This window comes from Gekko japonicus, unplaced genomic scaffold (assembly GCF_001447785.1).
Source record: "Gekko japonicus isolate JY-2015 unplaced genomic scaffold, Gekko_japonicus_V1.1 scaffold803, whole genome shotgun sequence".
Lineage (NCBI taxonomy): Eukaryota > Metazoa > Chordata > Lepidosauria > Squamata > Gekkonidae > Gekko > Gekko japonicus.
Genome location: NW_015167562.1, coordinates 90728 through 115143, shown reverse-complemented (window position 1 = coordinate 115143; position 24416 = coordinate 90728). Strand labels below are relative to the sequence as shown.

The following is a 24416-nucleotide window of genomic DNA, read 5'->3' as shown; positions in this document are numbered from 1 at the left end:
AGTCAGTGTGGTACAGTGATTAGAGTGTCCGACTACGATCTGAGAGACCCAGATTCAAAACCCCACTCTGCCATGGAAGGCTGCTGGACACCCTTAGCCTAACCTACCACACAGTGTTGTTGTGAAGATAAAATAGAGGAGAGCAGAATGACATAAGCTGCTTTGGGTCACCATTAGGGTGGAAGGTAGGGTGTAAGTGAAGGAAATAAATGATAAAGCTGAAGGAGAGGCAGGTAACAGTTGGTGGGTGATTGTGAAGGAGAGGATGGAAAGAGGAGAGGCTATGGGGGTTGCCAGCAGGATAGAAAGGAGAAATGGTGTGTGGAAGGGGATACAGGGAAAACTGAAGTGATTCCTGCAAAGTCTTGCAGGTTTCCTGCTTGCACAAGCCTTATTCTAGGAGTGGTGATTTCACAGCTATGTGGACCCCAGGCCCTGAAGGGTTTTAAAGGTGGTGACCGGCATTATGAATTGAATTTGAATGCAAACTGGAAGCCAATGGACTCCTTTCAGAATCGTGTTAATTGTCAGAACTGTTACATGCTCAGAATAGGTGGCTGCATTCTGCACCTGAAGCTTCTGAGTCCTCTTTATTAAAGACAGAACTAAGTACAGGATGATGCCACTCCCTCTACCTTGGTGTGCCTTGCCACTGTGTTATGGAACTCAGAGGCAGACTGTAACATAGCTCTAGAAAGCAGGCATATTGTGGCAAACGGGGGGGGGGGATCTTAACTTCATATACTGATATCTGTCTGAACTGTCACTATCTGAACTGCCATGAAAGTGATCTTGGGGGCATGGTGGATAGCTCAGTGAAAATTTGTACTCGATGTTCCAGCAGTGAAAGTAAATCTCATGCTAATAATGATTAGGAGTGATTTAAATATAAACCTATGGTGTGGCTACATATTCTGTGGACTGTTTTAGTCCCGCCCCCCCATCTCAATAAGGCTATCATACAACTGAAAGTACAGAAAATAGCAACCAAAATGATCAAGGGTCTGGAGAACCTTCCTTGTAAGATCGGGGGCTTTTCAGTTTAGAAAAAGATTACTGGGGTGGGGGGGCACCGTAGCAGTAAATAGCACTACACACAGTGTAAAGAAAATGCCCTTTGTTGTTGCTTCCTGAGATGAAACAAGGTTAGGGAATGTGGTGAAACAAGAAGAGGGAGAGGGGGCAAGGGTAAAAATACACTTAGTTTGCCCTAAGAGCAGCCTTCCCACATTGTAGTCAATAGCATGCAGGCTGCACCAGAAGTGGCAGTGCAAGGGAGCTTGGGATAGTATCTGGGGATTCTGCTTGGAAGTGGGAAAGAACACAAGCAGCAGACTGAGATTTTTGAACAAACTATGGTCTATGAATACATGTCTGATCAACTAAACAGGATTTGTGCAACACATTGGTTTAACCAACTACAGCAAACAGAGCATCAGCAAGTGACAGAATATGAACTTCTTAGACAATGGAGATGTAGCTTATCTCTAGGGGTCCAGTTAATATAGCTTCTCAGAAATGGTGTACTGTAATACATCTTCCATTTAACCAGGAAATTTTGCTAGGTGCTGCCGTGCTTGAGTCAACCGATCAATTCGCTCACTTAGGAACTGCCTCTGCTCAGCGGCATCTTTACGCTCCTGGAGGAAATTGCCAATCTCTTCCTTTACCTGCAAAAGCTTCAGCATTTCATTTTGTAGCTTATCTCCATTTTTCTTCAGCATGTAGAACAAGATAATCAGAGGAATCTGACAGGAGAGACGTTTCCCTGCGTTCTGAAATGAAAAGGTAATAAAATGCTGCAAGTAACATCTTATCTGCTTGGTCTGTGTGAGCACTGCAGTGGTGGACAGTGGCAAACAGGGACACCTTAGACACAGACCTGCTCCCCACATATTTGATCAAGGCATAATGTGGTTACAAATTACACCTCTGCCTACACCCCCTCCTAGAATTGCCAGACCCCTAGTGGAGGCAGGGGTCCCCCACTCCAAGGCCCCAACCACCCTGCCACCAATCAGCTGGCTAGCAGGAGGGAACTTGCCCTGAAAAAGAGAGAGATCCATCTGATATGCAGTAATGAGTCCATGTCACTACCCATGTGACCCAGAAGTGATGTCATCATGTCCAGATTGTCAGGGCTAAACTCTGGTATTTGGGCAAAAACTATATGGTAGAAGCGAAATTTACCATAGTTTTTGCCCAAATACCAGAGCACTGCCCTGTCATCCTGGAAGTCATGAGATCAGTGATGCAGACATGTCACTGCACACTGGATGGGCCTCCCTGCTGCTATTTGATGTATTAATGTATTGTTGCAGCTTTAACTTGACGTATTTTAATTGCGAATTTATATTTTGTGAAGTTGCCTTGGGCATTGCAGAAAGGTGGGATATAAATATTTTAAATAAAGAAATAATACAGCAACAGTACTTAGTTATAGTGAATATTCATGCTTTTCCACTTCAAAAGCAAGAATAATGTGTTTGGAGTTGTAATTCTATGTCCCTAAATATGCAACAGGTTTGCAAATAGTTTGTGGATGCACAGAAAAGAAAGCAATCAAGCTGTCATGGCTATAGCCAGCAATATAAGGGAACAATTGTTGGTCTTGACTAAAATGATCATAGACAATGTTTCTGCAGGCCAGAATAGGACTGGCTTTCTCTCTCAGCTAAATGTGCCAGACAGAGAATCCAGACAGAATTGCCTTGAAGAGAGGTAAAGAACAAAGGAATAATATAATATGGCCTTCAGTAGATTAGAAGCAATTTGCATTTTGCATCAGTTGATGTAATATCTGTCTGGGCCCAAGAGCAAGAAGAGTCAGAGGCTGGCAAGAATATTCAACTAATACAATCTGAAGATATAGTTCAAAGATGGGATGTATAAGCTGAGGTCTAACAGAAACTTGTAAACTTGTACAAGAAACTTGTAATCAATGTTTGTAGTCTTCTTTGTTATGTTAAAAAGTAATGAGAACAAACCAACACAGCTTTTATATCTTTTAAGATATTTGAGTTTAGATATCTTTGTATGGTGAAGTTCTAAGGTAATCAGTTAGCCAAGAATCTGCACCCTTATTAAGTGAGACAGGTACTGATTGTTGGAAGATGATTTTAAAAACCTATATATATGGAAGTCTGAACTGATTATCAGCTTCTTCTTAGAAGATGCTTCTTGTTTGGGACTTACTTATTTCTGGATAGGAGTTTTGACTGGTCTCATGTAATTCCTCTAATTATCTATGGTATTATAATCTCTTAAATTAGTTAATGACATTCCATCAAATACTTATTTTGTAATAAAAAGATAAAAGCGCATCAAAGATTCTCTCATACTTTAACTTGTGTACTTTACCCCCAAACAAATCAGTAACATTGTTGAGGTGTACGTCTTACAAGGAGATAAACAATCTGATATAGGAAAGCTACATAGATGCCTAGGGGTTCATAAGCACATGCTTATGTCTGAACTAATGTCCTAGCACAATAGCAAGCCAGTCTCTAATTTAAAAACGATAGTAAGAGATGTGAAGATTTTTAACATGTGGCAAAGAGAAATTTCAAAGTTTGTATGGGCCAGGAAGAAACTGTGAATTAAAATGAAGATTTTATGTGACGCGAAAGAGAGAGGAGGATTCCAATTACCAAATTTAAGATTGTACCATGAAGCGGTATGTTTAGCTTGGTTGCAGCAATGGGCTACGCTAAATAATAAGAAACTGTTGGCGTTAGAAGGTCATGACTGTAGGTTTGGCTGGCATGCCTATTTATGGTACGAAAAAGTGAAAATGGATGGTTTCTTTAAACATCATTATATCAGAAGAGTGCTTTTCGACACATGGACTAAATATAGGAGGTACTTCTCAGATGAGAGACCTCTTTGGATTGTCCTGGTAGAGGTAATAAAACCTTTTTCGATTTATAAGGGAGAAGACTGGGTACAGTATAAAGACATGTTGAAGCCAGTGGGAAAGACATTTGAAATGAAAATGGAAGAAGATTTAGCTTTTAAATATGGTTGGTTCCAATACAGACAAATTAATGACTTGTTTAAAAAAGATAAAAAGACTTTTGGTTTTAGAAAAAAGTATAATGATATTGAGAATGTATGGTTTGAGGGAAGTAAAAAACTTATTTCAAAAATATATAAAATATTGTTAAAATGGTATACAGAAGATGAGACAGTCAAAGAACAGATGATAAAATGGGCGGTAAATATGAATAAAGAAATAATGATGTCAACTTGGGAATATTTATGGAAGAATGCACTGAAAATATCAACATGTAATAACCTAAAAGAAAACTGTTATAAGATGATGTATAGGTGGTATATGACACCAAAAAAGATTGCCAATATGAATACTAATATGTCAAACAAATGTTGGAAGTTTAAAAAGGCTGAGGGCTCGTTTTATCATATGTGGTGGACTTGTGAAAAAGCTAAAAAAAATTGGGTTGAGATTCATGCGGAAATGGAAAAAACTGTGAAGTGTGAATTTAAGAAAGAACCAGAAATATTACTTTTGGGACTAAAAATGGAAGAGGCCAATGTGGCAAAAAGGACATTGATGTGGTATATGATCTCAACTGCCAGAATAACGTATGCTCAATGTTGGAAGCAAGATAAAGTCCCGGAGATTGGAGATTGGATTAAAAAATTACTTTTTATGGTTGAAATGGACAAGATGACATGAAAACTTAATAATATGGAAGCAGAAGACTTTCTAGCAGATTGGAAAGATTTAAAAGACTATTTGGAGAAGTATTGGGATGTAAGAGACAATTTATTTTGCTTTGATAACTATTGAATGTTAAAAGTTTAGCAATATGGAATAAGAAACAGAGAAATTTAAATATGAAGAGATTAGTTACCTATTGAACTTACAATGAAAAAAGGAAGGAAGAAGAAATTTAAGAATTTAGCCGGAGGTTGTAGCACTGTGGAAAGCCATGTGGGGGGGGGAAGGGAGGAGGGTAGGATGAAAATGTATAACAAATGTTGATTTTGATTGACTATATCCTAAATAAAAATTGTTTCCAAAAAAAAGGACTGATGTAGAACTAATTCTCTGAGACCAATGGCACCTTTAAGACCAACAAAGTTTAATTCTGAGTATAAGCATTTGTGTGCATGCACATGAAAGCGTATACCCAGAATTAAACTTTGTTGGCCTTAAAAGTGCCATTGGACTCAAACTTTGTTCTACTGCTTCAGACCAACAAAGCTACCTGCCTGAATCTAATCCTCTGAGAGACAATCAGTGGGGAATTACAAATATAGCACCTCCACTAAAAAAAACAACAAAAAACTTATCCAATCATATGATGTCACTATGGAGGAACTTGATATCCAGAAGTAATCTGTGGAAACTTTTTGCGTATTAAAGGATTTCATGGTTGGCACCTGGGATTAAGTACTGTATTTTACAGAACAATGCCTTTTGTGTCGTAACTCTGCTTCTGCTCTCTCTATATATGTTCCCTATTAAAAAGCTCTCTAGGGATGACCAGAATTGAATGCATCTAAATGAAACGCCTATTCTAAATGTATTAATTTATATTACTTATTTTATTTATTTATTTTTGGGACTAATATCCAGCCCTATCCAGCAGCTCAGAGTGGCTAACATGCGGCCAAGCCGAATTAAAATTTAAAACAGTAAAACATACTTTTCAATAATACCTTCACAGAAATTAATACAAATCAGGTTCCTAGTATATATACACTTGCTATTGTGATGGGCACATAGGCCAACAGATGTAGGAACATACCCATTCATCTTAGGGTGCAAACATATGTATGCATTTGTATGCATTGTATGAAGAAGGTCCCAGGTTTAATCCATGACAGGTCTAATTAACATATTCTTAGGTAGTAGGTCTGGTATAAACCTCTCTTTGCCATGACCAGCAAAGCCACTTCGAGTCACAGTAGACAATACAGACAATACAGAGCTTGTTGGATAGAGTGTAAGGTAGCTAGGTAAAGGTAAAGGTTTCCCTTGCTCAAAAGCCAGTTGAATCCGACTCTAGGGATGTGGTGCTCATCTCCATTTCCAAGCCGAAGAGCCAGCACTGTCCAAAGGCGTTTCCGTGGTCATGTGGCCGGCATTACTAGACGCTGAGGTGCACAGAACGCTGTTACCTTCCCACCGAAGTGGTACCTATTTATCTACTTGCAATTTCTTGCTTTCGAACTGCTAGGTTGGCAGGAGCTGGGGCCAGAGATGGGAGCTCACTCTGTCACGCGGCACTCAGGTCTCAAACTGCTAAACTACTGACCTTCCAGTTTGCAGTTCATTTACATGTTCAAAAACCATCCTGCTTAGAAAGCCCTTGCCTTTGGTAGGAAATTACTTACATTGAAATATGCCTCCAAATGATAAGCCATTTCTTTGACTGAAGCATTCTTTTCATCAGAAAGGCATACTAAGAGGCCCACAGAATTGATCTTTAAGGGATGTTTTTCTTCTGCAGCTGTATGTTCCCGTACTGAACTTAAGTCTTGGCTGTAAACTTTGTCCTGGCAGTATAAAATCTGTTCCATTGCAAACTGGGTCCTCACTATACATTCAGCTTCCTCCAATTGTTTCTCTTTAATATCTTCAATTCTATCCTGTGATGAACAACAACAATAACATCACAAATGTAAGAGAGCAATATTGCGTTTGGTTATTCCATACAGTGACCAAATCCACAAGCTCTTATCCCGTTGACAAAACTGCAACTAATACCAGCACATGTGTAGCTAACAACCACTGATTAGTTATGCAATCATCTTTTTATTTAAAAAACAATATATTGTTGCTTATAATTACTTGCACACAAATAAAAAGATACGTATATATAATAAATGCTATAATTTTAAAATATATAATTTATCATTTTAAATGTGTTTTTAATTGTTCAACTGTTTTAATGGTTTTTTATGTTTACCACCTTGTGGACTCTGACTGGGTGGAAAGGAGTCATAAAAATGTTTTAAATAAATAAATTATACACATACACACGTATATATCCAAACAAAAGAAAAGCAATTAAAATTCATAACTAGTAACAGAATACTCTACAACATACAAATGGCAAGTGAGTAAATCTTATTTCCTCATTCCAGAACACAAAGAGTATCCGGTGTTTATTAGTCTGTTTTTTTTAATTGCTTCTTTGATTTACAATATGTTAGTCTATATTACGATATATTCAGGTGGGTAGCTGTTTTGGTCTGAAGCAGTAAAACAAAGTTTGAGTTTGGTGGCATCTTTAAGACCACCAAAGTTTAATTCTGGGTATACGTTTTTTTGTGCATGCACACTTCTTTATATCTGTATTTGAAGAAGTTTGCACGCACACAAAAGCTTATACCCAGAATGTGTACGTGCAACTTTGTTTATCTGCATGGCTCTGCTTTCCGCTCTTATTTTGCTTCTGGTGGCCAAAGGGAAGGAAAAAGAAACTGTCGGGGGGCATTCCTTTACCATCGTTTTTCAATAAGGAAGCCTGAAATTGCTGGATTAGAAATGATCAAAAGGTGTGATTGTAATTCTTTCAGCCTCAATTGTTTTCTCATTTGCTACAATAACCTATCAAAGCTAGAAGTCTGTATTGTTATCAACCCTGCTTATAAATAGATTCTGTGCTTACCTCATATACATTCAAGCTTCATACAGAAATTACAGCCACTGCGCCCCCCCCCCCCCATAATCATGTATCCACTTCTGCACAGGGACCTCAGTGTCTAGATCAATAAATCCAGCTTTGGGGGGGACGGACCTCCTGTATGCTATGTACATTCATGGCTTCCAAGAAAAAACCTGTCCACCATTATTTCTGCTAAATTATTTCTGTTTCCCCACTTATCTTTCCACCTGGCTTTATTTTTACTCTCTCCATTTTCAAATTCCCTTTTCATTTTTCTTTCTCTCTAGTCACAAGCATCAGGTTGGCACCCTTTGAATAATCGGAATGCATTTTGCTGAATGGCCTGGGGAGGGAGATAGAGATGCAAATCTTTTTCAAACATTTGCAAACCTCTAGCTATCCCCACAACATCGGCTTCATCTGCAAATACCAGTCATTGGTATTTATGCCATGGAAAGCTTCAACTACCCATTTCTATTCATTAAGTTGCTATTAAAGGGACAGGACATTTTTCTCCTGACTAGCTGTCAACCAAACATGCAGGACTACCAGAGTCAGAGGGTGAAATCCATGTCTCAGATTGAGGCAGGAAAATAATGGAATGGAAACCATTACCTAGACACCAGGAACAGAATTCAAAGAAGAATCACTCACCGGGTACAACAGGTAGACATATTAATAGCACAGGAAAAGCAGGACCAGCCAAAAAGATGCAAACAAACAAACGAAAAAAACCCAAACACACCAGATCAACAGTTATTAAAGACAACACAGACATCCATGATCTCAAAAAAGTGGTAACAGAGCACACACACACACACACACACACACACAGAGTCTTATAATTAGACTTTCCAACTGAGCCCTTGGTGGGGTTGTCAACCTCCAGGTGGTAGCTGGAGATCTCCTGGGTTTACAACCGATCCCCAGGCAACACAGATCAGTTCACCTGGAGAAAATGACAGCTTTGGAATGCGGAGTCTATGGCCCTATACCCCACTGAGGTCCCTCCCCTCCCCCAATCCCACCGTCCTCAGGCTCCACCCCAAACATCTCCAGGTGTTTCCCAATCCAGAGCTGGCAACTCTAGCCCTTGATGACAGTGGCCAGCAGAAGACTGTCTGGAGCTTTCAGGCTCTGGTGGTAAATGCTGGTAACCGAAGCAATTCTTTGGGCTGAAGTATTTGTTCATAATTAGAAAAAATGTCTCCGATACCTGGAGAAATGTGAAGGAGTGAGGAGCAACCTGTAGATGGACAAGCTGGAAAGTTCAGACTAGGTAAAACAAGTTTCCTGTAGTCAGAGGAAGCCCTGCCCCATGAGTGTGTGATCTATAGCGTCCTATGTGTGCTCACCTTAGCAGCTCTGTAAAGATTGTGAAAATCTGCAAAATGATCTTTAGCCACCTTTGTAAAATCTTGCGATACCATTTCTGAGGAAGGAAAAAATACATAACAATCAATTTTACAGTAGAATAATAAGGCCTTGCATGGTCTGTTTTCAACCCTGCATCCAAAAGTGACAGCAGTTATATTCATTTCTTCTCACTGTCCTGTTGTGCCTAAAAACTAAGATCCTCATCACATCTGCAGTCATAAGTGAGACAGGTGATGATCCTAGATATGGCCTACGGAATTTCCTCTCTGGTGCTATTCAGATACGAGACTGAGCACTTTGTGTTTCCATAGGCATTTGATTAGTTTGTGCATTCCATGTTTGATGTTGGCTGCTGGCTTTTAAGAGTTTTGAAAGTGTTGATTTTACTATAAACTGTGTAATGATTAATGATCTTAGTGAGTTATATTTTTATTAGGTGCCACCTTGAAAGCTTACAGTTGAGAAGCAGGATAGAAACAAATGAACAAGTCTAAATATCTATATAGTATTAGCCGCCTGTGGCCGCCATCTGCAGATAGCTAAATATGCAGATAGGGGCCACATGAAGGCTAAACAGATCTTTCTTCAGACTTGGGGCACTCCCCAAGTTGGCAGAAAAATCTGAAATGTTCCCAAAAATACATGGGTTTTTTTTTAAATCTCCTAAAAAGTAAAGTAGGATTCTCTGTGCATGCACAGACAATGCTCCTATTTCCTCTGTTGATGTGTTGTCATCACTGACAGGGGAAGAAACCTTGCTGTTGTCATTGCGGATGGGGTGAGAATTCTTCAGGGGCTGGGAGCCATGCAGGGCTCGCCAGCATGATGGTGTGTGAGGGGGAGAAACCTTGGTGGGCGCCACTCAGGGCTCAGTGCCACTGTCAACAACGGGGAGGAGAAGCCTTGGTGAACTTGGCTGCCAGAAGCCACATGGGGCTCGCTGCCATTAATTGGGGGTGGGTGAAAATCTTAGACTCTGCAGCCCGGACCCATGCAGGGGTCACCACTGTTGATGGGGGAGGGGATCTTGATGGGCCTGGTGGCTGGGAAGCTGGTTGACACTCTCGAGCATGATCATTGATCACAATGGGGGAGAGGCCTTGGCAGACCCAGGTGCTGGATCTGTGTGGCACTCACTGATGGGGGGGGGATAAGCAGGGCCCAGCAGCAGCAATGGGGATGAAATAAAGCTTACCCAATCAGAACAGAACCCGCCCCCCCAGAGTCAAGGAACAACAGCAGTGGAGAAGGAGGCCAGCAGCTCCACCAGGCCTCATGGCAACAGATGCCAGCAGCCACATTGGTCCAGGCTGCAGTGGACTCTGGCAGCTGTATTGGGCCATGGTGGAGGACACCAGCAGCCATGCAGGACCTGGCTATGGCAGAGGAGAATGCTGGGCTTAAAGTTGGTGGTGGGGCACAGAGTAGCCCCAGGCTTGGCAATGGGGGGATATAGGATTCCCCCCACAAGTCTCCCCCCCAGCTGAAAGACAAGAATCGAGTGTGGGTAATCACAGCTGTAATCGAGGGAGCAATTCCCTCCCCCATGAGTATTGCGGGTCCCAACTTCTCTATATACTATTAGCCACCCATGACTGCCATCTGTGGACATCTAAAGCCGCGAATCAGGGCCACATGGAGGCTAAAGAAATTTTCTGCCTATTTGGATAATTCCCCAGGTGTGCAGAAAAATCTGAAAATTAAAAACACACATGGGGGGTTTAAATTTCCCAAAAAGTAAAGGAGCAGTTGCCTTTGGTGGTGGCGGCGATGCCAGGGAGCCATGCTGGGTCCAGTGGCAGCAGTGGCTGTGCAGCCCAGGGCTCTGCATTGGGTCTGGCAGCAGCTGCACAGCCTGGAGCTCCACAATGGGCTCAGTGGCAGCCATGCAGCCCAGGAGACGCACAGGCCAAGCTGCTGGTGGTGGAATTGCACCAGGCCCACAGATGGCAGAGGCACAGGCCTGGGAGTTGTGCTGGGTGCAGGCCCAGTGAGAAAGTGTGTGTGGGCTAAGGGAACCCCCCCCCCCATGAGTATAACAGGCCTACACTTATTCATTTCTAAAGCATAAAGACTATCATTTTCAAACCAAACTAAAAAAAAAAAATTCCTTGTGTTAACCAGAACCCTGTTAATACATGACTTGCCTGTTACTTTCTTCAGCATTTCAACTGCTGGTGCTTCTAGTTCCATTATCAGCTGCTTTATGATAGACTCAAATGTTTTGTAATTGATAAATCCAGGAAGCTCTCGTCCACGATACTGATCGTCAAATCGCTGCACTTCAAGATGGCTGCCTTTTTGCACTACGGAATAAAAGCAAAATCACTCTATTATTTACAATAATAACAATTTATTATTAATGATGTATATGTGTGTGCTCCTGTGCAAGTACAGGAAGGCAAATCCCTACCCTGAAGAATTGATAATCTAAAATTTGCAACAGGAAAGAGAGGCAGAGATAAACAGGGGAAGGAGATACATTTATTTCAGTTATAAGCACTTACAGACTATCACAACAGTAGAGGTTGTGACAAAAGTTTTGTGGAACAGATGAGTTCTGAAGGAAGTGAGAGATGGCATCATGCTAGTGTACATATATTCACTTTATACACAGTAAAATCAGTGTAGCAACAATAATTATTAAGGCCCTGAATACTGGCCACTATATCCAGCAGATGCTTTTGAAGCTTCAGTCTCTTGTTTCATAAGAGTCCTAAGCATTAAGGCCATGCAGCTGAAATAATAGAGCACAGTGTGCTACGTCAAACTGCTGGTCAGGGATCTTGTTTTTGAAGGCCCTCTGGTTTTCAAAAAGTTCGGAAGTGCACGATTGTTTTATGACCACCCAAACCAGTCCAGTGGCTTGGACTCAGAGTCCTTAGGGGAAGAACCTGAGGAACTAAGGCCACCAGATGAGGAGGACCAGAGGGACCAGGAGGGGCCTGATACTGCAGAGGTGCCAGCAGATGATGTCACAGAAACCATTTGCTGGAACCTGTAAATGAGACCTCACTGCCATCCATGGCTAGGGCCCAGGGCTCCTGGTGGGCCCCATCCACACACTTCCCTTGCCACCGGTTTGCATGCACACTCTGAACCATAACTAGCTTAAATGTGTCTCAGGCAGGCTTCTCCTTTGACTGTCTAGAGACTTGTGCTGCTGATCTATTCTTTTAAAACAACCAGTAAAACCAGTAAAATAACTCCTGCTTCAGTGATCTCCATGTTCTACTTGCTCACCACAAAACTTACCTCACAGGAGCGAACCCTAAGGCTTAATACTTGCTACCGTAAAACATTTTGTAACTGAAGAGAAGGCTTACAGTTTAAAACAAACCTGGTTCTCCAAAATCATAAGAGGATGGGTGGCTCCCCTCAGTTGGAAGAAAAGGCCTGGCAGAGTAACCAATTGTAAATGAAGGAATTTAAATGAAAGACAGTCAGGGGGTGAGAATGCCCCAAAGTACTATGTCAATGAAGAGTTGATGCTTTCCTTTTCATGTTATGGTTATACTAACATTAGTTCACATTATTTATGTCTTAGTAATTAGCATATGTCCTAAGAAATCCTGATCTCATACATGGAATGGAGAATGATGAATATGAGAGACAAATAATGTTGATAAAGACTCATAAATGATCCCCCGCCTACAGAAAATCTCAGAAAAGAGTGCATTTTGATCCAGATTTTCCAGGGAATCCTCTAAACAAGACAAAACAAACAAACACTGGAGGGTTAGAAACATCAGTAACTTTAAGAAATGAATGTCCACTGAGATCCTGCAAGATTACATTCTGAGATCTTAGTGGCCATTTTGGGAGTTACTACGCAACCACAATGTTAGATACGAGACTCAGGCAGCAGGTGAACAGTGATTAACAGCTTTATTGAACACGAAGTCAGAAGAACCAGAACGAGACAAATCAATGGAGCAACAGACTCCTTTTTAAACTATCCGGGCTTGGCAAGCCATGCCCCCAAGTCAGATAAGGTCTAATCATAAACTGTACATAAAGACCAATCATTTCTCTTCCCTCCAGAACTTCCTTTGTTCTGATAGGTCGTTTTACAATGCCTTGTCAGATTCAAACTCACTACATCCATTCCATTCCATTCCATTCCATACACAACAATCCTCCCCCCTAAGACGAGACAACCCTTGAGCAGTCATAATCACTCAAATAAGCAGGATGCTACTTGACCCGTTGGGATCGTCTTATATTTACCGTAGGAGGGGAAGGAGGAAAAACTTCAGGCTCCCTGTAAGTGGGTTCAGTCTGATTCCGAATGGGACTGTAGTCATGGCTCTGCCCGCCCTCGACTATGCCTGAGGGTTCCAGTGCTTGGAAGCCCTCAGTCAGTTCGGAGTCTGGAGACTCTACCTGACTGTCCGAGTCAGGTACATTGGCCACCGGGGGAAGGGAATCAGGGACTGAGTCAGCCCACCGCTTGTGCAACTGATCTATATGGCGCTTAATTACTCAGCCATCATTAAGCTTTACTGTGTAATGGCGGGACCTGAGGACATGGGTTACTGTGCCTGGTAACCACTTATGACCACTACCGTAATTCCTTGCAAATACACATTTACCCTCAGTAAACACCCTGGGTTGTTCAGTTGACTCACTGTTTGGTGGCCTGGCAGAGGTTAAGTCCGGGTGCATACAGTCTAGCAAGGTGGTAAGGCGTCGGCCCATTAACAGCTCAGCCGGACTCCACCCCGTCACAGAGTGCGGTGTGATGTGTTGGTGCAGCAAGAAGGACGCAACCTTCTGCCCCCAGTTTCCCTGCACCAAACGACCCAAAGTCTCCTTTGTAGTCCGCACCATTCTTTCGGCTTGCCCGTTGGTTCCCGGGTGGAATGGTGCAGACATGTGGTGGGTGATGAGGTTTGCCGCCAAAAACTCTTTGAATTCACTGGCCGTGAAGCATGTCCCGTAGTCAGACACCAGAGTGTCTGGCAACCCGTGCATTGCAAACAGTTTCCTCAATACATTTATCACAGTTTGTGCTTTTATTTTGGATGTGGGGGCAACCTCGAGCCACTTCAAGTAAGCATCTAGTACAATCAAAAAGATTTGCCCTTGAAAAGGGCCTGCAAAGTCCACATGGACTTTTGACCATGGGTGGTGGCATTTCTCCCACTGCGTTACTGGTGCCTGTGGGGGATCAGGCCGGGACTGTTGACACTCAGGGCATTTCTGGACCGAGGACTCTATGTCCGCGTCTATCTTTGGCCACCAGAAATACCCTCTGGCCAGTCCCTTCATGTGCATGATGCCGGGGTAGCATTCGTGCAGAGCCTCTAACACTTGTTCCCTGTGTTTTGGGGGAACCACCACCCTGTTGCCCCATAGCAAACATCCCCGGTGTACAGATAATTCAGTTTGCCGTGATGCAAACGGCTTAAAGCAGTCCTTTACTTGCCCCACCGGCCACCCCCTCCATACCCAGTTAAGAATGCTGGCGATGGTGGGGTCCCGGGCGGAGGCGGTTGCAATGTCCGACGCCTGCACCGGAGGTTTGGCCAGTTCCTCGAGGGCCATTACCTCGTAAGCCGGTGCAGGGTCATTGTCCAGTTCTGGCAGGGGGCAGCGGCTGAGGGTGTTGCATGCCCCATGTTTCGTCCCAGCCGGTGCTCCAGAACATAGTCATATGCGGAGAGAAAAACCGTCCATCGTAACATCCGCGCAGACAATACATGGGGTGTCTGGCAGTCCAGCGCAAAGATCCCAAGGAGGGGTTTGTGGACTGTGGCCATAACAAACAGTCTACCATACAAAAAGTCATGGAACTTTTTTACGCCGGCCACTAGCGCCAACTCCTCCTTGTTTATTTGGGCATAGTTTCTTTCAGCCGGGTTAGTGTCCACGAGTAATGGGCAATAGGTGCCTCCCTGCCGTTAGCCAGTATGTGGTTCAACACAGCCCCCACCCCATATGGAGATGCATCCGCCGCCAAAACCAGTTGCTTGGCCTTGTCGTAGTGGGTATGGACCGCCTCTGATGACAACAGCTATTTAATGGCGGTAAAAGCCTGGACATGCTGAGGGCCCCATTCCCACTTTGCCCCCTTGTTGAGGAGGTGATTGGTTCAGCTATTGACGCCTTATGGGGCAGGAATGCATGGTAAAAGTTCAGAATGCCTAAGAAGGATTGCAATTCCTTCTTAGAACTAGGCTTCGGGGTGTTTTGGGTGGCCCGTACCTTTCTCTCAGTCAGTTAGACACCATCAGCGTTGATTTGGAACCCCAAGAACTTCACACTGGGTACTCCTAAATGACACTTAGCTCTCTTTACTTTCAACCCAGCCTCTTGAAACAAACGTAACATGGAACTGAGGCATTCTGCTAGTTCATCCTCAGACCAGCCTGCAATCAACACGTCGTCGAAATAGGGGACCACCCCGGGCAGGTCCCTTAACAATCCCTCCATTAAGCCCTGGAATATGCCTGGGGACACGTTCACACCAAACTGCAAACAGTTCACTTTGAACGCACCCCTATGCGTGACAATGGTTTGTGCCATGGCGGCCTGGGGGTCTACTGGCAGCTGTTGATAGACTTGTGCCAGATCTAGTTTGGCAAAGACTTTACCCTCCCCTAATGACGCCAGCACATGACTAATTACGGGGACTAGGTAAGAGTATTGCTGCAGAGCCTTGTTGAGTGTGTATTTGTAATCTGCACATATTCGGATAGACCCGTCAGGTTTTACAGGTGTCACAATAGGGGTCTCCCATTTCTAGTGTGACAATGGTTCAAGCACACCTTGAGACACTCGCTTGTCTAGCTCGGCCTCTATACGTGATTTCAGAGAAACTGGTACCTTGCAATATTTAAGCCGTATAGGCACTACAGCAGGATCTAGGTCAAACGTTACAGGTGGCCCCCTATACATTCCCAGAGTATTATCAAACACATCTGCAAATTCCACATACAGTGAATTCAATTTATTTGCATTGACTTGGTTAATACCACTGATTGCAATTCTGAGGGCCTCAAACCAGTCTAAGCCCAACAGACTGGCTCAGCGCCCCTTGGCAACAAGGAGACTCAGAGACTCCTTGAACCCTTTGAATTGTACCTCAAATGTGGCTTTGCCAGCCACAGGGATGCGCCTTCCCTGAAAATCAGAAAGATGGGTGGTGCTCAGCTGCAAATGCCGACAACTCCATCGCAGAAACAAACGTTGCAAGGTTTCAGATGAAATGACGGTCACTGATGATCCCAAGTCGACCTCCATCTCGCATGGTACTCCATTCAGCAAACGGTGACGTGGATCTTCATCTTTGCTCACGATCCAGTCCTCAGGATGGTCAAAGGGCAGGAACCGCAGCTGGTCAGATGACAATCTGTAGACCTCGTGTTGTCCTTGCCTCAAACCCAGGGCCTTTCACGAGGAGACGATGGTGGTGTCTTCCTCTTTGCCCTGCAGACTCTGGCCAAATGGCCTCGCTTGTCACAGGACCAGCAAACGATGTCCTTCGCCTAGCATTCATCCCGCTCGTGTTCACCACCGCATCCGGCACAGGTTTGTCATGGCACCGTTTTCACTTGGGTCCGCTTGGGCCTCAGAGTACGAGACTGGTTGACGTCATCATGCTCACCCTTGGACTCGCTCGTTGATTCATGGTGTACAGCTTTGTTGGCCCCCTGTTGGATTGGAACCAAGTTTTGACACACTTCTTGGGTTGCTTTCTCAGTGGCCTCAGCGGCGACAGCCTCGAAGTAGGCCATGGCATAGGTGAGAGCCATTCATGCGAACAATTGTTGTTGTAAGTTCTCGTCCCTCATGCCACATACGAGTCGGTCGAGGAGCGCTTCCTCTAGGTTGGTGAAGTTGCACGGGCAGGCAGCCTTCCGCAATGCTAATATGTACTTGGCAACCATCTCGGCCGCGTCCTGGGACCACTTGTAAAATGCGTGTCTGCGAGAGTTGTGGTGCAAAATGCCCCTGCAGTTTCAGTTTTAGGTCTGCCAGGGACACAGTTTTGATGTCAGCCGGAACAACCAGGGACCGAGCAAGGTTGAAAACAGCCCTTCTACAAGAGCTGAGGAGCGTCGCCTTCTGCTGGTCCTTACCCTCGATCTGGTTAGCCTGGAGATGGAACTCGAACCTGGTCAGGTAGGAATCCCAGTCCTCGAGGTCGGGTTCGAATGCCTCGAACCTTAGGTTGACGGCCATCACTGCTCTCTGTGCCCGCACTAGCACAAATGCTGCAGCTGCTTGATCAGCCGGGTTTCGTTCTTCTGCCCTGGGTTCCTCAGGGGCTTCTCGATCGTCCGCCGTCCTGCCGTTGGTTCAGCAGGGCTGCCTACCCGCTCTATAATCCCATCCTCATCACCAATTGTTAGATACGAGACTCAGGCAGCAGATGAACAGTGATTAACAGCTTTATTGAACATGAAGTCAGAACAACCAGAACAAGACAAATCAATAGAGCAGCAGGCTCCTTTTTAAACTATCTGGGCTTGGCAAGCCATGCCCCCAAGTCAGATAAGGTGCAATCATAAACTGTACATAAAGACCAATCATTTCTCTTCCCTCCAGAACTTCCTTTGTTCTGATAGGTCGTTTTACAATGCCTTGTCAGATTCAAGCTCACTACATTCATTCCATTCCATCCCATTCCATACACAAACCCCCAGTATTGACAACCCTTCTTGGTTTCTGTCAGTTAAACACAGGGAGTAGAGGTGGACTGAAAGGCCAAACAGAAGGAGGGAGGACTTGTCTAAGCCAGTCCTGGTGACGACTACTGCATGACTCCACCAGGCAACTTTCTGTCACTTGGGCAACTTGGCCAGGCTTTTCAGTGACTGCTGCACAACTCACTCAGTCAATTTGCTACTATGCAATTTGTGCAGCTTAGCTGAGCCTGGTAGCTGCCAACTCACAACTCACCCATGCAAGCCCCTACTATGCCACCTGCACAACTTGCCTGCACACCAGCTGATCTATACTTACTCTTTACTGCACTCTCATTAAGTTTTTTCTCCCATTTCTGAAATTCTTTACGAATTTTGGTGAAAAGTCTGGTATCATTTTCAGACAATTTTTCTTCTCCTTGTGTTAAATTTATGATATCTTCATTAAACAGTTTGATTTTCTACAAAGGCAAAACATAAAAAAAAAACATAGTGCAATACAGCTACTGATGACAGAACAGTTAAGTTTGTTGCCAGTTTCTTTCAGCATTTTTGAAGTTCATTTCAGTTTGTGGCCAAACCACAAACCAATACAAACCGGGTCTTCGGGTTGCAAACTCTTCTGCCATGAACTGTTTGTGGTGGCTCTTCAGTTTGCGAACTTTGGTTTGTGAACTGCGAACCATAAACTGGCCAAAATTCATCATGAACATAAAGAGCCAGTTTGTGCCCATCCTTAAATGCTAATCATTTTCATTAGTCAAAAACATCATAACAATCAGGCAAATGATCGATGATTTCTCCTACCAGACATCCTCTCAACCCATCCTCCCAAGGATCTGAATACTGACCAAAAAGCTAGCAATTTGTTTCTTTTACATCAAAAATTAATTTGAAACAAAAACCAACAACTCAAAGCAATCAATAGAGATCTTAAAAGGAAAAAAAACACATTGATTTTAGGGACATTTGCATATTTAGGAGTACTAAGAGTAGTTCAATGTATCCAGCTACAATAATTGTGGATCTCAGAAAAGAATTCACAAACAGATAAGGTGCTAACTTTATTAAATCTATTCCTGTAGGCACAGGACTCTGTAGAGTTTTGCATTGCACTGAGTTTTTCAATAGAGAATTTGGAAAATTATATCGATGTTAGGTTTATAAAGAATTAGGAACTAAAATATTGTAACACATCTTTTATTTGGTATCCTGTTACCTTCCATTTCAGATTGATTAACAGTTCTGTATACTTCCAATATTAGCAGGCAATGGCCTAATAAAATATTAACACACAAAGTGCAATCCATAACAGAATTATAACATTCTAAGACCAATGAAGTCAGTGGGTTTAGAAGGGTTTAACTCTATTTAGGATTGTCCTACGAATCTATTAAGATTTATATGCCGGTACTTACTTCTATTAAAAAATTGAGCTTCTCGCCTTCAGTTTTTGGCATTCCTTTCCCATATTTCAGCAAGTCTTGATTTGCTTTTTGGAGCTGTGTGTTTATTTGCTCTTCTAAATTGGGCAAAGATTTCTATGAGAGAAAGGGGGGAAATCTGGTCTTGAGTAAAAAAAGACCATTTGGTTTACTGAATCGTTTTTTTTAACAAGGTCAAATACTGATGACAAAATACTGACATCTAGTTATTTGCTCACTTACATTAATGTGCTCCACAAGTTCACTTGTAAGTTTCTCAGCTAGTAAGGGAATTGTGGCTCTTTTTTCAGCCAGAAGGATTCTGTAGGGGGAACAAAAAATATTCATTAGTAAATATGAAGATTACGTTTGCAGAAAATATCCAGTGGACCAATTAGATTGTCTCAGGCATATCAAAAGGGGCAGGAGATCTGGTGTGTTCATTCCCTTGCATATGCAGATTGGCCACTGCTGAAATGAATGGGGCAATCAGTATGAATGTGCTCTAAATCTACACCAATGCACATGCAAAATTACAGTATAGAAAACTAGAAAAAAGGCCCATTGTGGAAATAAATACAACGGCCTCTAGAAAGAGGCTCTGGGCGGGTGCCCCGGCCTTGGACACTCAGTGTCAATTTGCTGTGGTGACCTCAGCAGGGTATAATGACACTGAGTCCACCATTTTCTCCAGAGGAACTGATCTCTGCTACCTAAAGAACAGTTGTAATTTTGAGTGATCTCCAGCCCTCACCTGGAGATTGGCAATGATGTTTCCCCAGAAGGGAATAGTTGGTTTGGAGGGTGGAGTCTATTGCTTTGTACCTGTCCGAGGTCCCACGCCTCCTGAAACCTCACCCTCTCCAGGCTCCATCCCTCACTTCCCCAGGAATTTTCCACCTGGAGTTGGCAACCCTATCTCCTTCCCAGCCAATCAACACCCTACCTTTATTTTCCCCTCACTCTTCAGCTTTCCACCCCCCATACACCTGCAGCCTCTCCCGTGCTCTGAAGCCCTGACTGCTATGTCACATTGGCTGTCATACGGGGGCCACCTCAGCAGCATATAAGGATACAGAGCCCACCATTTTCTCCAGGGGAAATGATCTCTGCCATCTGGAAAGCAATTGTAATTCTGAGTGATCTCCAGCCCTCACCTGGAGATTGGGCACATTTTACCTCAGAACAGCAAAACTGTTTAGAATGTTAGAGGCAAAAGCCAATCAAGTCACATATGCAAACGACCTCTGTGTTCCGAAGCAGAGGCCAATGAGGCTGCATATGCAAATAACCTCTGTGTTCTGACTGGCTGTGGGGGGGAGAGGAAGAGCAAAATGTTTAGAATGTTGGAGGCAGGACTCAGGCAAAGCAGCCAGTGGATAGGGAGACCCTCTGATTTTGGAGCGTGTGGAATGTTCTAGAGAAGTGCCACCACCATTCGGCTTTTATTGATAAGGGAGATGATTAGCTAATGCCATGTAAAAGTGAAAATGATTTTGATTTATAACCTCTTATGATAGGATTTTTATTTATTTTTTTTGCAGGAAAAATATTATTCACTTAAATCTGAACCTCTGGTAGTTTAAAGAGAAGGAGGACGAGGAGGAGGAGATTGGATTTATACCCCACCCTTTACTACCCAAGGGAGTCTCAGAGTGGCTTACAAACTCCTTTCCCTTCCCCTCCCCACAACAGACACCCTGTGAGGTAGGCGGAGCTGAGAGAGCTCTGATAGAAACTGCTCTTTTTCAAGAACAGCTGTGCCAGAACTATGGCTTGCCCAAGGTCATCCAGCAAGTGCAAGTGGAGGAGTGGGGAATCAAACCCGGTTCTCCCAGATTAGAGTCCACGAATTAAACCACTACACCAAACTGATAAGATAAACAAGTTCTGTTCCTTGCTATGTGCGCATGCGCACATACACAGAGGGGGTCATGAAAACACTGCACATGGCCAGTCCAAGAGTCAGAGGCATGTACTTCCCATATCCTGATCTAGGCTGCTCTCTTTCCTTCACATAAAGACTTCATGTTTGGACCTTGCATTCCTTGAGTCAATGAAGGAGGATAGGGGGGGGGGGACACACAGACCTCCCATTCTCTGTAATGGCCTGGCCCTCTGGATGTGCAGCTCCTGAACACATATGGGGGGTTTTAAGGAGAGAAGAGACTCTCTTTTTCTTTAAGAGTGTCCTCCACACATGGGTGCTATACCCAGTTTTTTCAACTTTAACATGATAAGAACAATTCAACTGTGGAAGCAATTGCTGCACAAGATGTTGACAGTAGGTGGGAAACAAACAAGGTTATCTGTTCAAAAAGTACCTGAAGTGTCTGTTATCCTCAAAGAATGCTTTTTCTTTCTGGATTGCAGAGGCCAGGTCCAAGTTGGACTGGATATCTTGCTGTCCACGACATTTCACAATCATATATCCCTTTTTCAGATGGATGATCAAGTTTCTCACTATATCCACAACAGCCTCTTCAGTTCCTTTGTCCACCAAGTCAGGCTTTGTTAGGATCCCTGTTATAAAATATGAGGACATTACAGAAAGAAGAACATAAAAAAGGAACTGCGCATATGCACTAATAGAAGCCCCCCCCCCCCTGAATGAATGAGGAAGGGCAGGGTTTGGCCACAGATGGCGGGAGGGCAGAGCCAGCCAAAACTGAGACTGTGTGCTTGACTAAGAATGTTGGAGCGGCCCAAGGAAAGCACATATATAGACCAGCCTCAGGTGGGCCTACCCTCTTTGGCCACAGGAAACACAGGAGGCATCCATGGACTTATCTAGTATTTACCCAAATCTAGAAAGGGTCTGTCTGCAAATGCAAAGCCTGGGTTGAAAACTATTATTCAGGCCAATGGTGGTTTTGCAACAAATGATTGTCTGTAGGAACTTCTGGGTAGGCATCACGGATAGTATATTGGACCTGGTAGTGTATGAAAATGGTAATTTATGCTGAATTGCAAATCAATGGGTCTCCTTAAAAAAAACCCTACTATTACTACTGCCAAATTATCCAAAATTAGAGTATTGTAATGTAAGTAGATTACTAAGTAAAACGTCTGGTGCTTGTTACTATGTTCTAACAGGGCTCTTTTTGTAGAAAGAGCCCAGCAGGAACTCATTAGCATAATAGGCCACACCCAACAGCAGGAACTCATTAGCATATTGGGATGCACCCCCGACAGCACAGCTCATTAGCACATTAGGCCTCACCCCCATGTTACCAGAAGTGTGGTTATTCAGCCACACCCACCTTTTGCTTGTTATTCTGTTTACCTTGTTGTCAAAACCCAGGGCTTTTTTGTAGCAGGAACTCCTTTGCATGTTAGGCCATACACCCCTAATGTAGCCAATCCTAATGAGTTTCTGCTGTTGGGTGTGGCCTATTATGCTAATGAGTTCCTGCTGGGCATGGCCAACTCCGTTCCTGTGCGTTCCTGCCCCAAAATAGCCCTGATTACATATATTCCAATGAGCATTTCACTGGCTCTATACAGCCTCCTGGGCCTGACTTTGATTTTTTTAAAGTGCTGCATGAGAACAAAACATTGGAAACTACCTGAAAGTTTCTTCTCTTCAGTGAGGCAGTCATCGAAGCTGATTAGGTCACGCCTCCTCTTGCTCCAGGCAGGGCTATGCAAATTTCTACAAGGCTGTGACTGGATCAGATCCAGGCTGACCTTCCAGTCCTAGTATAGCCCAGCTCCTTAGTAGGTCCTATGTCCAGCTGTATATCATATTAACTTTTTTGTGGTGGTGGGAAGTGGATGACTTCGCCCCACTGAAGAGAGGAAACCTCCTGGTAGGTTCCAATGTTTCATTCTCCTTCGGTGGAGAAAAGTCATCCCAGCTGGTTACATATCCAAGCTGACTTCATGGGTGGGGCTTTCATTCATTCATTTATTTATTTTTCCCTTTTATTCCACCACTTGTTGCACAACCCTTCTATCAAATGATGCATCCACAGAATCTAATTGATCTCTATCCTACAGTGTCTCACAAAAGTAGAAAAGGTAGACCAGGTTGCGGCTCTGCAGATTTCTTCCATTGGGGCTCTAGTGGAAAATGCTGCTGATGTTGCTGTGGATCTGGTGGAGTGTGCTGTAGTGCCCCTTGGGAGTCTCAATACTAGCACTTCATATGCCTTATGAATACACAGTTTGATCCATAGAGCAATGTTAGATTCAGATACCTTTTTACCCAAAGCCTGTGAGCTATAAGACACAAATGCTTCATTCACAGAGGACCTGTGAAGTCTTATCTGAACTCTGGGGCAAGTGATGCTCTGTCTTCTTGGTGCTTGGGGGGGGGGGGTCAACAGTGGGAGGGCTTCTAATGTCCTGGCCCCACTGGTGGACCTCCTGATGGCACTGGTATTTCTGGCCACTGTGTGACACAAAGTGTTGGACTGGATGGGCCTTTGGTATGATCCAACATTGGCGTCTCTTATGTTCTTAACTGTTCTCTTTAGATAGATGTGCAGGACCGTGCGCATGTTCCTTGGGGTGAAATGGTATTGGGCAAAAGGAAGGTAGTACAAATTGCTGATTAGCATGGTAAACAGACTTACTTTCAGCACAAAGGAAAGATCCATCCTCAGTACAATGGAATCCTTCCTTATTAAAAATGCAGTTCTTTCCTGATGGATAAGGCCCCTAATTCCGAAATCCTTCGAGCCAAAGTAATCACTACTCGGAATGCTATTTTCCAAGAATGAAGTTTTAGTTCTGATTAAAGTTTCAAAAGGTGTTTCTATTAGGGCCTGTAGTACCTTGGAGAGATTCCATGTAGGAAACCTGTGTCAGATAGGGGGAGCCAATTGCATAATTCCTTTAAGGAAATGCCTTATAAATCTATGGGATGACAAGTTGCACAATCTCTTATGGCCCAAAACAGCAGCAAGAGCTGCCACCTGCCTCTTTTAAAGTATTAGGCTTCAATTCTTGTTTCCAGATGTCATGTAGAAAAAGAATGATGTCTTTGTAGGTAGATTTCAGTGGACCTAACTTTTTGTTGTTAGCCCACTTCTTAAATGTCAGCCACATCTATATATCTAATAGCCAAGTTGCCCCCTCCGTGCGGATACTTAAATCAGCACGGAGGGGGCAGCTGGGGGGCCGGGGGAGGTTTGTGCACACGTGGGCCAGTCCCCACGTGTGCACAAAAATACAAAAAGTTTAAAAAAATTTCGGGGGGATGTTTAAATCCCCCCGAAAGTGCAAGAGCGTCTCCTGCGCATGCGCAGGAGACGCTCTGCAACGCCGCCGACGCCGCCTCGCCAGCCGCCGGCGGGCTGGCAGGCGGCGGG

General features: G+C 43.7%; 1 protein-coding gene across 1 annotated transcript in view; it reads right to left on the bottom strand.

Moving 5' to 3' along the window:
• Positions 1-119: 119 nt before the first annotated feature.
• MX1 (MX dynamin-like GTPase 1) overlaps positions 120-24416 on the bottom strand; it is a 52957-nt gene continuing 28660 nt past the window's right edge. The window contains exons 7-14 of the mRNA XM_015413770.1: positions 21423-21621; positions 19342-19420; positions 19093-19215; positions 17994-18135; positions 11168-11326; positions 8999-9075; positions 6367-6621; positions 120-1775 (exon numbers count right to left, since the gene is read on the bottom strand). Of these exons, the coding sequence (XP_015269256.1) occupies positions 1545-1775; positions 6367-6621; positions 8999-9075; positions 11168-11326; positions 17994-18135; positions 19093-19215; positions 19342-19420; positions 21423-21621 (1265 nt within the window). The 3' untranslated portion in view covers positions 120-1544. The remainder of the gene's footprint in view (positions 1776-6366; positions 6622-8998; positions 9076-11167; positions 11327-17993; positions 18136-19092; positions 19216-19341; positions 19421-21422; positions 21622-24416) is intronic.